This window comes from Strongylocentrotus purpuratus, unplaced genomic scaffold (genome assembly GCF_000002235.5).
Source record: "Strongylocentrotus purpuratus isolate Spur 01 unplaced genomic scaffold, Spur_5.0 spur5_scaffold_3, whole genome shotgun sequence".
NCBI classification, from domain to species: Eukaryota; Metazoa; Echinodermata; class Echinoidea; order Camarodonta; family Strongylocentrotidae; genus Strongylocentrotus; species Strongylocentrotus purpuratus.
Genome location: NW_022145609.1, coordinates 30,111,657 through 30,125,908, shown reverse-complemented (window position 1 = coordinate 30,125,908; position 14,252 = coordinate 30,111,657). Strand labels below are relative to the sequence as shown.

General features: G+C 39.3%; 1 protein-coding gene across 1 annotated transcript; it reads right to left on the bottom strand.

The window, feature by feature from the left end:
• Positions 1–583: 583 nt before the first annotated feature.
• Positions 584–14,230, bottom strand: LOC591350 (E3 ubiquitin-protein ligase TRIM23). The gene is made up of 11 exons (XM_030996664.1): positions 14,056–14,230; positions 10,569–10,853; positions 9,497–9,628; positions 7,879–8,028; positions 7,237–7,419; positions 6,444–6,659; positions 5,323–5,457; positions 4,136–4,265; positions 3,339–3,449; positions 1,646–1,770; positions 584–1,210 (listed from the first exon to the last, which is right to left on the bottom strand). The coding sequence occupies exons 1-11, from the start codon at positions 14,122–14,124 to the stop codon at positions 1,031–1,033; spliced, it is 1,716 nt and encodes a 571-aa protein (XP_030852524.1). The 5' UTR covers positions 14,125–14,230; the 3' UTR covers positions 584–1,030.
• Between the last annotated feature and the right edge of the window lie 22 nt (positions 14,231–14,252).

The window sequence follows — 14,252 nt, the reverse complement described above, 5'->3', positions numbered from 1 at the left end:
ATCACTAACCAAACCAAATTCTCAACGTCAATTCTTGACCGCACGCACACTATACCTAAATCTAACCCTAATCCTAAACTTTACCTCACACCCAATTGCCACCCTAAACCTGACCCTACAGCTTTGAAGAAATGTAGGATGGAGCAATCTCCTTGCACCACAGGCACCAAGTAGTCTGCAGGAACAGACCCTTGTCAGTGGTAAAGCATACCAGAGGGTCTGAGACAGGAGACTGTGCAGAGACTATACTCAATAGGCCCTGCACTGTACTGTGAGCGTTGGTAAAATGACGCCTGGCTTGAATTGCTCCGATGACTCAAGCCCACACGGTCACCTATTTTTGTCCCCGACGTCCGCACCCCGGTGATTTAAGCTCACGCACGCCAGCTATTCTCCACTCCTAACAACGGATAGTAAACCTGTTCGAAATGTCGAGCCACTCATCCTCTCCAAGCGCTATAGTTCTCCTTAGAACTATAAGCTAAGAAAGATAACAAACAGTCCTTTTCAGGACTACACACCCCCAAGAAAGATCACCGAGTCAGAGTCCTTTTCAGGACTCCTCAATCCTCTCTCTCTCTCTCACACATGGTGCACCCGCAAGCCTACTGTATATCTACATCACCATGCAAGCCGACACTTACTAGCAGCACGATATCTTTAGTTTTGATGTACTATTTTTAAATCATCGTTGTGAAATCAAGTCTGTGTGGCGATGTCACAGTGGTGTTAAGCTATCGATATTGATATCGGTATCTGGCTATTAATTTCATCATCAAACATTTGGCTCGATTTAAGAGCTCTTGACTGCTCTAAACATTAACCCTAACACTAACACCCAACTTGAAATCACTCAATGCTGATATATAAAGCGCTACATAAAAGCGGGATATCATTATTACTGTAGCTGCTTCGGACAAGTAGAAGCTGTGCTAGTCTTCACACCACACCCGATAGTTGCTGTAATAAAGTGTCAAATACAGGGTCTGTCCTTGCAGACTAGACACGGGGTATGACTGGATACAAAGCTTCATGCCAGGTCCATCACTCCTGCTGCCACCAGCTGAGCCGAGAGCCATTCCAGACCATCCCAGAGCCCCGCCCCACTCAGGGCGTCGCAGGGCTGGATGAACCAACTCCGCCCACAGCAAAGCTTGTTGAGACATAGACGGTCACTGATGGTGTCCAGGTTTACAGCATTGGGTGAATCCTATCAAGGGAGAGGGAGGAAATGGGAGTTAAATCCCCATTTTTTTTAAACGTTAATAGGTTTCCAAAGCCTTTTTAAGAGTGTGGAATCCCTTAAAAGCACATAGGGACATAATTCTGTAATGTCTTATGCGCTGTACAAGAATTGTTTTCTTCTTGTTCTTGTTTTTGTTCTTGTTTTCCTTCTTCTTCTTCTTTTTCTTCTTCTTTTTATTATTATTTTTAGTATCATCATCAGAATTTTCACCATCATCATCCCCATCATCATCACCACCATTATCATCCTCCCCCTCATCACCATAATCATCAGTATCGCTATGATCCTTATAAAATCATCATCATAATCATCAACATAAAACACCACCAGTACCACCATCATTATCATCTCCATAAATACCACATCTTCATTCTTAATTTCTCATTACCATCAACTAACCTGTTTGTTTGCAAAGACCAGCAGTAGCGCATCTCTAAGCTGTTTCTCTGACATAAGTATTGCAAGTTCATCGTATGCCTCATCTAATCTGTCTCCATCCGTTGAGTCTACTACAAAGATGAGAGCTGGAACAAAAAGAAACAGACAATGGAAACAGTCATATTTTAAATGTTTGCTCACAGTTTAGTATACAATCTAACCAAAACTGCATTAAGGAGGCAGTTGTGGAAGAGGTTGAAAACAAGACATTGAAATTGTAAAAAACTTGTGTGACTGATGCTCTTAATGATCAAATGAATGGTAAAGTTTGAATTAGATGCTGCTTGTAAGTATCCGCTTGCATGGTGATGTAGATATACAGTAGGCTTGCGGGTGCACCATGTAAGAGAGAGGGAGGATTAAGGACTCTCGGTAATCTTTCTTGAGGGTGTGTAGTCCTGAAAAGGACTGTTGGTATAATCTTGAAAAAGACTGTTGGTTATCTTTCTTAGCTTATATTTCTAAGGAGGACTATAGCGCTTGGAGAGGATGGGTGGCGGGAGTGGCTCGACGTTTCAAACAGGTTGACTATCCGTCGTCAGGGGTGGAGTATAGCTGGTGTGCGTAAGCTTAAAGGGATTGGATCGCCAGTTTCCATGTGCAGAAGGCCATAATTCGCTGACACCAGACTTGGTGGAAATACCATTAATGGGGGTACAAATTTGCACACAGCAAACCCATAGTCCAGTCAAGAATTACCCCCTAATCTCTCGGAGAGCTCGAGAGTCTTCGGGCAAATCAAAGCATTACATAAGGTCCAATGGTCATAAAACTCAAGGCTAACCCTGGTGATTGACAACACCTGTTATTGGGTAAACACCCGAACGGTGTCGAATTCCCCATGAGAGCCGACTACTCAGTGACTTTAAGTCACCGGGATGCGGGCGTGGGGGTACTATACTATACAAAGTTTGAATTGCTGTGCATTTTCTGTATTCCATTTTCCCTTTTATTGTTCTATTCTGTCCATGAATGGCCTCGAGTGGGACGACAAGTGAAATAGCATTAAAGCAAGTTCAATATTCCTGAGTCCCAAGAAAGAAGAGCCATTCAATAATATTACTAACTGTGTGAAGCCTAGTATCTACATTTCCACGAATGCACCCTTATGTGTTTGTATTCAATAACATGCACATTAAAAACAAAGAGTACAAGACATTCTGGTCCTAATCCAAGCATTTTTGCAAGGGTGGTGTGCATACATCCATTATCTTATCCTTTGCATGTTTGAAATCATTTTCTCTCTTGCACTCGGCCGCACACCCCAAACTATGATATATCCAAACAATATTGCATGCTCATCAATGTAATTTTTCACAAACCATGAAACTTGCATGGTCATCCACACAGTTTTGCGCAGAGCATGACATGTACCAATTTTTCTGGGCGGCGTGAAACCCTTCATTCAAATAATGTTTGTGCCAATACCCCGGTCCCCCCCCCCCACTCCGGGGTCGGAGGGACCGCATGCGTGTTCCCAAAATGTCCGGTAAAGGGGTACTTTTCACGCACCAAATTCCGGCTCGTAGTACACCAAAATCTGGCCCGTATTGACTTTACACACCGGACTTAGGGGGGTGTTTTCAAAAGGAGGGAACATGCATACGGGTACCCTGAATAACACTGAGTGGGAGGGGGGGGGGGGGGCTAATACCTTGTGTGTTGAGATAGTAGTGCTTCCAGAGTGGTCTGAGTTTGGTGTCTCCTCCTACGTCCCAGATAGTGAAGTTCAGATTCTTGTACTCCACTGTCTCTACATTGAAACCTGTAGAAAGGAATTGAAAGCGAGTCCCAATAGTGTAAACAAATAATTGTGGTGGGTTTTTTTTTGGGGGGGGGGGGGGGCTTGGAGGAAGGAGGGGGCTGGGGGTTTCTTGCATTTATTTCTTGCATTTAATAAATTAATTTGTAATCAACTACAGTATTAATATTTTTTTGAAGGGGGTGGGGGTGGGCTGAGCCCCAAAAGCCCTCCTTTTGAAGTGCTACTAAAGAGTTCTTGATGGCTGACATGTTTTTATTCATACCATCTATTCTTGGAGTTAACACACAGAAATTGAATGGTTATCCTATATTATACAATTTGAATTTATGCATCATACCTTTACTATAGTGTAACCTGAATTAATTAGTGATAAAAATGGTAAAAACAGCAACAATATACATAAAAGGATGAGATATTTGCATTTAAACATTGTTTCATTATGAATATGGGGAAAAGTAATTTTTGCATTAAAACGTCTAAAAAGATTTTTTAAATAAAAAAACCATGATAAAGTTCACTACGATACACTACAAATATCTTTCTTCAAGGTAGAGGGCAGCAGAGCGTTAAATATACTGGCACGATATCAAGTTATAAGGAATACTCAAATAGAAAAACAGGCAGATTGATTTGTAGAGCCTAAAACTAAGCATCAGAATGCCTTGGATGTACAACATTGCAATTACCTATTGTGCGTATTGTTTGGATGAATTCATTCTGCTTGAGTTTGAAGAGGATGGTAGTCTTGCCAGCATTATCCAAACCTAGCACTACAACCCTCATCTCCATCTTAGGCCCTATGTGGACTCGGTTATCCTGCAAATAAAAACATGTAAGATAAATCATATATACATATATATATATAAGGTTGTAATTATTCTTAGTAATCATACAAGTACAATAAAACATAATCATACATGGATAAAATGTCATCTTAAGCCGTATACATGTCTGTATATGCAGTGAACAACTAAATTATTCATACCCCTTGTAAATTTGATGTTTTTGTGGGGTTTTCTTTGGTATCAAACTCAAGAATAAAAGGTGGACTGGTTGAATTAGGGCCATTGTTGTATACTTTTAGATGTAAGCTTAAAATGGCACATTCTCAAGAAAAAAAATAGGGTTTTATCAATTTTTCACATACAAAACTTGGTATTAAAGGGTATGAACAATTTAGTTGTCAACTGTACATGTATACGTACAGTGACCGGATATTCAATCTTGTGACAATAACTCCAGGATGTAAAAGGTATAGGATTATTGTTGCAATTAGGTTGTAGGTTAGATTTAAGATAAGGTCAAATGTTTGGTCTATGGTTGAGGTCAAGAATTTGACCAGTCAAGGAATATGACGCAGAGCAATTTTGCAGGAGAAAGGATCATTCAACCAAAACATGGATTACTAAAGATACACTACATGAAATACCATGTTACAGCAACCTTATTTCATATGATGCTATAACTCAAGCAGTGCTCGACACTAACAGGATGTCTGGGACACTTGGATGTCAAAAATTTGATCATACTACAACAATCATGACAACTAGATTATCCATACTCTTACAAAGTTTTGAAATGTTTAAGTATGTAATAAAATGATTTGTCCTGATTTATTTTCTGGAGGGTGTGACATATTAAAGCTTAAATCTAAAAGTATTCAAGTAAAGACCTAATTCAACCAGTTCTTGAGTTACAAAAATATTTTTGAATATCAAATTTACAAGAGGTGTAAATAATTTAGTTGTTAACTGGATATCATTACTTGAAATTGATCTAGATATCTGTAATACTACTGCTACTATAACGATACATTGTACTTTAGTTGTTCTACCATCACCGCAACTAATGTGCTGCTACCACAACTACAAACCTTGGTGAACGTGACCGGTATGTTAGCATCTAGCTGGATATGTTCTGTGATGTCCGTAAACTGTTGTTTGTGAGTCTGCAGAGAGTCTTGGAGGGATGAAACTTCTTGTTTGGAGACCAGCAGCTTGGCATCATCCTGGAGCAGGGTGAAAAAGGTAGAAGAATATTAAATGGAAAAGGAAACTCAGACCCATCAATATCAATGACCATTTATTTAAATTTTTATAAAACAGAAATTCATGTTTTGTAGTTTGTCCATTAGGGCTATGCACTGCACTTGGTTAAAGCCACAATTAAGCCAGATAATGAACTCTTACAATTCTTGTTCATTTCCAGCAATTAAGACTTAATCTACATGCAGTGCATTCTCATTAATACACGCGCAAACTGATTACTTTTGTACAAGTATATTTGAGAGCCTTGAGATATGCTTAATCCTTGACATCATATGATCTCAGGAACCTACAGTGCCAACATATAATAGTATGATCGTTTAAAAAAAAACAGGGTTTGGTTTCATGCACTCAGGCCCCAAAGTATGTGAACATGTACGGGTGGGTGAAGGTCTAATCACAAGCTGCTTTTATGTTCATAGAGAGTACATTTAAGCGGGCAGTATCTCTGAGACTCTCTATAGAAGTAATATTTGAACTAATGTTTTTAACATAGTGTAGCTCCATGGAACCCCTAACCCCTGTGATTGGTGCAATTTAACCCATTGCCTACGAGAACTGGTCTGCTCCTGTAATAAAGCCTATAGGAATGGGAGAATTCAGTAGTCAATGGGGTTAATCTGAATTCCTTCCTATGTATGAAATACTACTTACAATACCAGGGGGGTGTTTCACAAAGACTAAGATTGACTTTAAGTTGGACTTAAATATGGCAGGCTGTTCATGCCACTGTTTGCTCTCACCATTTACTGGCATTGGCCTCTCAAATCATGGTCACAAATCTACATTTTTTGATAATTCATTATTGAAGGAAAACATATTATCTACAGATCATAACGGTGAGAGCAAACAGTGGCATGAACGACCTACCATAGTTAAGTCCAACTTAAAGTCGATCTTAGTCTTTGTGAAACACCCCCCTGAGCTCAACTTGAGCTTAAATACTAACCTGATAGAGCATTGATTCACACTCATAGCTCATGGAAGCAATACTTGAATTCATGAAAGCAAAGTGCTCCTGCTGCTGTCTCAGTAGATGTAGTCTTTCTCTGATGTGGGTGTCCAAGACGCTGGCAGCCACCTCCTCTTGCCTCTGCAGAGTCTCATGGAGCTCAGCAAAGTAGGTCCGGACCTTGGCTCTAGCCATCTCAGCCATTCCTGGTACCTGAAGGTTAAAGACATCCATCATTTTCTTTGTCGTAAGTGCTGTAGTCGTGGGCGTCATTCCATATAACCATTGTAAGTACAAGTTCACGGACATCCCATTTGAATGTGTGTTTTGGATTAAACACACATTTCAATAGAAAGTCGGCACACTTATGGTAGTTTTGTGAAACGATAGGTTTTCACACAACATTCAAAACCAATTTTGAATGTTCAAGACCTTAAATACATGCAGATGATATCTTTCAAATAATTATGGTAGAAACTGCATGAAATTTAAGAAAATCAAACATGCACATAAAGTTCATAGTACCCATACGCATATCCTATTTTCTCGAATGAGTCACTGAATGATTCCCAGCAACTTTCTGTTAGTTTATTGATATTTCCTGATAAATACAACAAATATTGTACAAGCTAGGTTGTCTCAAAATGAAATTGCAAATACCAAAATTCCAGATGAAGCTTCAATTTCTATAAGACTTGTTATTTTGTATGTGAAAAGAGTTCTTCTCTTTATATCTGTGAACGAAAATGTAAAAATAGTTGATATTTTCATCTCTCAAACAGATACTCACATGTCTTGGTTCAGCGACCCCATCCAGATCTTCGATAATCCCAACACCGCCCTCTACCTGTTGAATGATGTCACCCAGTCTCCGACCGGATTCTGAGATCTCCTCACTGAACAGTCGAACCTGTTGCACCATACCAACTACTACAGACCTGGTACTCTCGGCCTCTTGTTCTAGTAATGTGTGCTGTGAGCAGGAAATACAAATAGATGTAGAATATTGTTAGCAGGAGGAAAGGGAGGGAAGGAGGGGGGTCTGGAGTTAAGCATTATCCTAAATTATTTTTAAGCCCCTCTGCACTAGTTTGGCCAGGAGGGATTAGACCTCCCTGCAAGGTCACAGGCAGGTGGTTATCTCATCAAATCAGCTTCCAATTATCATAAGAACAAGGGCATCATGGGGGATCAACAGGTACTGCTTAGGCATTGTTGGCTGTATAGAGGGTGCAAGTAGCTATAAGTAGTGCAATGGGGCTTTAAAGCAAAATCTTGATATGAGAATGCTTGTACACGAATGTAAAGAAGAATCACATGATATATGAAATATGGTTACATCACTGAAACACATTCATAAACACATTCTTTAAAAAAAATATATCCTTGCAGATTACTACAACTACCAAAGGTCAAAGTTCAAAGGTCCTACCTTATGTCCTCTATGCTTGCCGTAGTCCTTACAGACGAAGCACATGAGTGGCATAGCTTGACATTCGACCTCTTGGCAAGCAAACTCTATGATATGAGGGCTATGGTCCTGACATACTGACTTCTCCCTAGGCTTCTCAGATAGTGGTACCTGAAAGACAATGAGGCAAGGGTTCATCTAAAATAATTCAAATCCGTACAAAACTATATTTAACAGGGCTGATAGTGAGCACCCTCAACCACGCCCCCTTTAATAAAAAAAATGCTATCTGACAACATTCCCCCCTTTTGAGTAAGAAAATTGGAAAAAAATAGGGAAAAGTAGAGAAAATAAGGGGAAAATCAGGAAAATCAGGATAAAATCGGGAAGAAAAAGAAGAAGAAAAAAAATCTGGAAACAATCAGGAAACCGATTTAAATCGGGTAATTATCAGGCCTGATTTAAAGATAAGGTTGAGTTCTGGTAATGATAGAAAATAAATTCTCACAGAATTCCAACAAAACTTACACTGAATGTTTGAGATTACAAATAAATGACATGTGACAAATGATTTTGGTAGAAAATGTATAAGGGCTGAGTAATGAGCATAAAAAGATAAGGAAATCAAGGTATAGTCCCGACACCATGTGCTTAACACAGGTTACTATGTGCAAATGAGAGCTAGTTGTGGTTTTTATTGAAGATGATTTCTAGCAAGTTGTTGTGAGTTTGTTTTTATTTTACTAATTCAAACAATCAATTATAGCCATGTTCTCTCGACATACCATTCCCATGCATACCAGAGTTCTAGATTAGCTTTAAGTTGCATTATGACGTGCATCAAATTTCATCATGTGGCATGAAAGTTTGGTCCGAACACCTCAGTTATTTCATCATATTTTGACTATTAGGGCATTTGAAGATCTTTTTTTTTTTTTTTTTTTTTTTTTGGGGGGGGTCATTTCTTCTACGATATTATTTACAACTGACATACAAATAAAAGAATTCAAAAAGCTTGAACTCCGTGCATTTTGACCTTCCGGTAGCTAATGCACAGTAAGCATAAGCAGTATTGTTGCAAAAATGAGAACAGAAAGTTTGAAATGAAAGAAATAAAAGTATTGGATTACCATCACAAACTTGCATAAAAAGCTTTAATACTCTGATGTCCACAGGATATTACATATGTGTTTGGCTAGGAATCTTGTTAATTTACTAAACTGGGCATAACAAGTTCACAGCGGATTTTCTTCTCTCACCAAAAAGAGTCATCGGCTTGCATGGTGATGTAGATATAGAGTAGGCTTGCAGATGCACCATGTGAGAGACGACGGAGAGTCAACCTGTTTGAAACATTGAGCCACTCCCGCCACCCATCCTCTCCAATAAGCTAAGAAAGATAACCAACAGTCTTTTTCAAGACTACACCAACAGTCCTTTTCAGGACTACACACCCTCAAGAAAGATTACGAGAGTCCTTTTCAGGACACTTCAATCCTCCCTTTCTCTCACATGGTGCATCCCCTAGCCTACTGTATAGAGTCATCTTCGTAACAGATAGTAAAAGTGAGAAGTTGATAATTATTATGAAGGTTTTATTATTTCAAATTAACATATTTATGAAATAGTTTGTTAATACCTGTCTGTGTTTAGCGAGGGTACGTGTTGAATGAGTGGCCTGGGCACAGCGAGCACACAGGTTGGTACTGCATACGGTACAGTAGACCTCAGCATGGTGACTCTCATTCTCATCACAAGGTACGCCACTCTCCTACACGCAATCAGGGAGGGAAAATTGTTATTTAAAGGCATCGTTTAACAATGTTAAATCTGAAATGCATGGCCTACATGTTATCAGTGTCTGCGATATGGTGTAACATTGAAGCCCTACGAAAATTGCACTTCAAAATGATCAAGAAGTGCCTCAAAAAAGTAAAAAATCTATGAGTGACTGGTTTTACCATACTCGTTTTTCCCAATAGACTTTAGTGTTATGAAAACCGTTAGGATACAAAATATTCATGGGCGTAAATCTGCAATTGATACCTATTGTTCAGGGGGGGATGATCTATTCATACATCGCCCCCCCTGAACAATAGGTATTACGTATTTACGTAAGGATTTACGCCCATGACATGTGCATGTACATGTAGTTTTTCATTAGAATTAGCTGCAATTCTAAATGATTTCTCTCTATTTCGTTTCTAATCATATTAACCTGCTTTCACTACCACCTAGATGTACAGCTCTAAAGACTCCTTTTTTAATTTTTTTTAATTCCTCGACCAATATTTCTCACTGAAACTTGTAACAGCGCTTATAGAGACTTCGGGGGAAGAGCTTCATATCACTGGTTTTATCATTATTGTTGTTATTACAGAAATGCAAGCATTTATACCACCTGCTCATAACAGGGGTGATAGCGAGCACATTAACAAAAATATATAAAAAAAAGGATTCAAGAAAAAAAAATGGCATCTAACAACATTCCCGCCTTACGAGTACCGGTAAGAAAATTGGGGAAAAATCAGGGAAAATTGGGGGAAAATTGGGGAAAATTGGGAGAAAAAATAATCGGGAAACCAATTTAAATTGGGTAAATATCAGGCCTGTCATAAAGACCCTTTTTTTCTTATAAAACTTGAGCAGTCTCTATAAATAGGTTTTTCTATACCTCCAATCTATTTGGCCCCTTGCAGTTGTAGACTCACCCCTTTCCGTTGACTGATCAAGCCTCCGTCTGCAATAAGACTCGTCTCCTTGGACGTCTGTAACCTCTCAAGGAGTTCCAACAGGGCAAAATTCTTCTTGAGCCCCCAAACCCCAGAGTCGGTCAGCTCAGTGGGCTGACGGTCAAACGGACAGAGTATGGCCCTGCCTTGTAGGGTCAGCCTCGACAGACACTCGTGACAGAGGGTGTGGCCACATAGCAGGAGGCGTGGCACCTTGTCACCTTGGAGACTGAAGATATCCTCACACACCCGACATTCCAAGACCTGGAAGATAAATAATAATGAGTTAGAAATGTGGTTATTGCTATTAAAAAAAATGTACCTTTCATCACAATCTATTATTAGATCTAGACCTAGATCTAAACATCTAGATCTATTGTTTACCTTGATTCACCTTGATGTTGGGCTTCAAGTATAATTACTTATATGCCCCTCTGTAGCAGGATTAATGTCTGTATGTACTGGGGCCATGGGGATTGCTATTTATATATTTGATATAGGTATAGGTAGGGTGTCTGAAAGATTTTTCAATTTTCAATTTGGGATCGTTTTTCACCATTTTTGTTGGATATTGGAATAAAAAATGTAATCAGAATAATACCTTTCAAATTTCAAGACTCACCGATGTTTCTATCAAAAGATACAGCCCCTCAAAAACTGTGCAATATTCATAGCATTTTGGTCAGAATGGACAGAAAAGTGGTTCACGCAGAGTTATAATTTCTGCTCAAAAGCTGCACAGCTAATGCACAGCACGATATGCAAAGCGTGGAGCAAGGGTATTTTCAAACTGTTGTAACAAATGATCCCTTGGGACTAGAGAAAAAATAAGTGCATGGATATATTCTTTACAGCTGGCCCAACTTATCCCTCGGGGGAGCAGTTCGTGAAATTGGTAAATCTCCGAGTTACCATGGAAACGATGTTTAAATCGCTGTTTTGAGCAAGATATTTTTAGAATTCCGGGGGTGGCCCCCTATGGGGAATATGGAGAAAAACCTGCTCTTTCATATGACACCACATTTATTGAGTTTCACCTTCAGGATCATTTGTTATAAAGGTAGGGTGTCTGAACGATTTTTCAATTTTCAATTTGGGATCGTTTTTCACCATTTTTGTTTGATATTTGAATAAAAAGTGTAATCAGAATAATACATTTCAAATTTGAAGCTTCACCGATGTTTCAATCAAAAGATACAGCCCCTTCAAAATGCTGGTATATTCATATCATTTTGGTCAAAATCGACGAAAAAGACGTCCACGCAGAGTGATGTTGTTTTGCTAAATTTAGCCAAACAGCTGTATCGCGCGATATGCAAGCGTATGCATATCGTACGCATGCTGCTAAGCCAATGCGCGACTTGCAAGCTTGAGCTACGCTGTCTCCGCGACACGTGCCATTGACTAGTATGGTTAGCGTTCGTCGCACAAAAAACCCGGAAGTGAATGCACGTTATAGTCAATGGCAATATCGCGGAGATGTCTCCGCGATATTGCCATTGACTATAACGTGTATTCACTTCCGGGGTTTATGGTGGGAACGGCCATCCATACTTTCATTCACTATAAGCGCACATGTTACGCGATGTAACCATGGTTTGGACTGAGCGGAGCTCACGCCTCCCTAATTAGCTGATTCCAAAAATGTGGGAAGGGTATTTTTAAACTGTTGGGGCGAGTGATCTCTTGGGGCTAGCGAAAAAATAAGTGCATACATATTTTCCTTACGTCTAGCCGGACATAAGCCCGGGGGGCGCAGCTCAGGAAAGTGGCAAATTTTGGAGCTAGGATGCAAACAACATTTAAATCGCTGTTTTGACCAAGATATTTTTAGAATTTCGGGGGTGCGCCCCTTTGGGGAATATGGAGAAAAACCTGCTCTTTCATATGACACCTCATTTATTGAGTTTTACCTTCAGGATCACAAGCCCCAAAGGTTTGAATTTCAATTTTTTTCATAAAATCATTGACCAATTTTCATGGTCGCGCAATGCACGTAGACTGCATAGGGATGCGTGCAATCTCTATGGGAAGTATTTTAGCACACAACATCGGGTGCGCGATCAGACACCCTAATAAAGGTTTGAATTTCAAATTTGTCATAAAATCATTGACCAATTTTGCTTGGTCGCGCAATGCATGTAGACCACATAGGGATGTGTGCAATCTCTATGGGAAAGATTTTAGCACACAACATCGGGTGCGCGATCAGACACCCTAGTATAGGGTCTATATATCAATTCTTAAAAACAGATTTTGAAATTAAAGATTGACAAGCTGAAGGGAATGATACTATAGTATTGATAGTACAAACACAAAAATACACAATAACTGACTTTAAATGACAAATTTTATGAGAAATTAATTTTGTAAAGCTAACGTTAGATTTGATTTTGAGATCTAGTTCTAGATCTACTAGGCCCTACTAGATTATAATTCTAAGCTAAGTAAGACAAATTTTAGAAAAGATCCTTACTGCCTTTAGTCTACTTTGACTCTTGAGAAGCATTAGACAAGAGCTAGTTCGACAAGTAACTTGAGTGATAGCAAAACATCGGGCACTGTCATGAATCATGATCATAATGATTACCGGTAAAATGTCTTGAACTGAAAGCCCAACTGCTGAGAACACAGCTCCAGCATTCTTTCAGAATCTCGGGTTAACATATTAAAGCCTAGGCTAATTAGACTAGGTAAAGTAAAGTACCCCTTCATTGGAATGTACACGCCTTCCCCCTCCTTCCCCACATTATCTCTCTGTCTGTGTTTGAAATAAAGTTTCCTAATTCTGTGATGGATGAAATGTAAACGACCTCTTAAATCTTTGGGAAGACTTCCTTAATTTTGCGACAGGCAGCCACCCAAATTGAAGAAAACAAAATATGGGTAGGCCTAGGCCTACAAAACTTACAATATACATGTACGTGTACAGCTTAGATTAGGATAATAATATGATAACATACATCATGATAAAATATAGTTAGGGTTAGGGTTAGTATTAGATGACATTGTGAGAGTAAGACTAAGACACTCGGCCTGGCCCGGCCTGGCCCGGCCCGGCGACATGAGACGTGTGCGTGTGATCAATAAGCCAGTTTCGTAATGTAACCAAATTTAATGCATACGTCTTTGTGAAGTGCCTCAATACAAATTATTTCATTCACCTGATAAGAATAATAGTATTTCAATAGTCAGAATGCAACTGCATATATTAAGTGTTGCTAGGTAGGTCAAGCCATAATGTTTGTCCAACCTGGCAACAACTTAATATATGCAGTTGCATTCTGACTATTGAAATACTATTATTCTTATCAGGTGAATGAAATAATTTGTATTGAGGCACTTCACAAAGACGTATGCATTAAATTTGGTTACATTACGAAACTGGCTTATTAAGGTGATTTTGAAAATTTGATTGAAAGAGGTCCGACGCGACGCGACGGTCGACGGCCGACGGTCAACTTACATTGGAATTTTTCTGCTTTGGTCGAGCACCAGACAACCGTCTGAGGACACCGACATCTGCACTTGCCATTCTAAGCCTAGGAATTGGCAAAATTGGTATGTATTCGGCTTATCTCTTGATTTGGTCTAATTTTCTTGCTCTGATCATCCCTTCTACCGGTCTAAAACACCTAGAAATCCAGTGCAGTCAATATTTAC

Excerpts from the sequence above, each read along its gene's own strand:
- LOC591350 (XM_030996664.1), bottom strand. The coding sequence starts at position 14,124 with ATGGCAAGTGCAGATGTCGGTGTCCTCAGACGGTTGTCTGGTGCTCGA. Across the intron at positions 7,420-7,878 it reads GCAAGCATAGAGGACATAAG|CACACATTACTAGAACAAGA; the intron begins GTAGGACCTTTG and ends TCCTGCTCACAG. Across the intron at positions 3,450-4,135 it reads CCAAACAATACGCACAATAG|GTTTCAATGTAGAGACAGTG; the intron begins GTAATTGCAATG and ends TCCTTTCTACAG.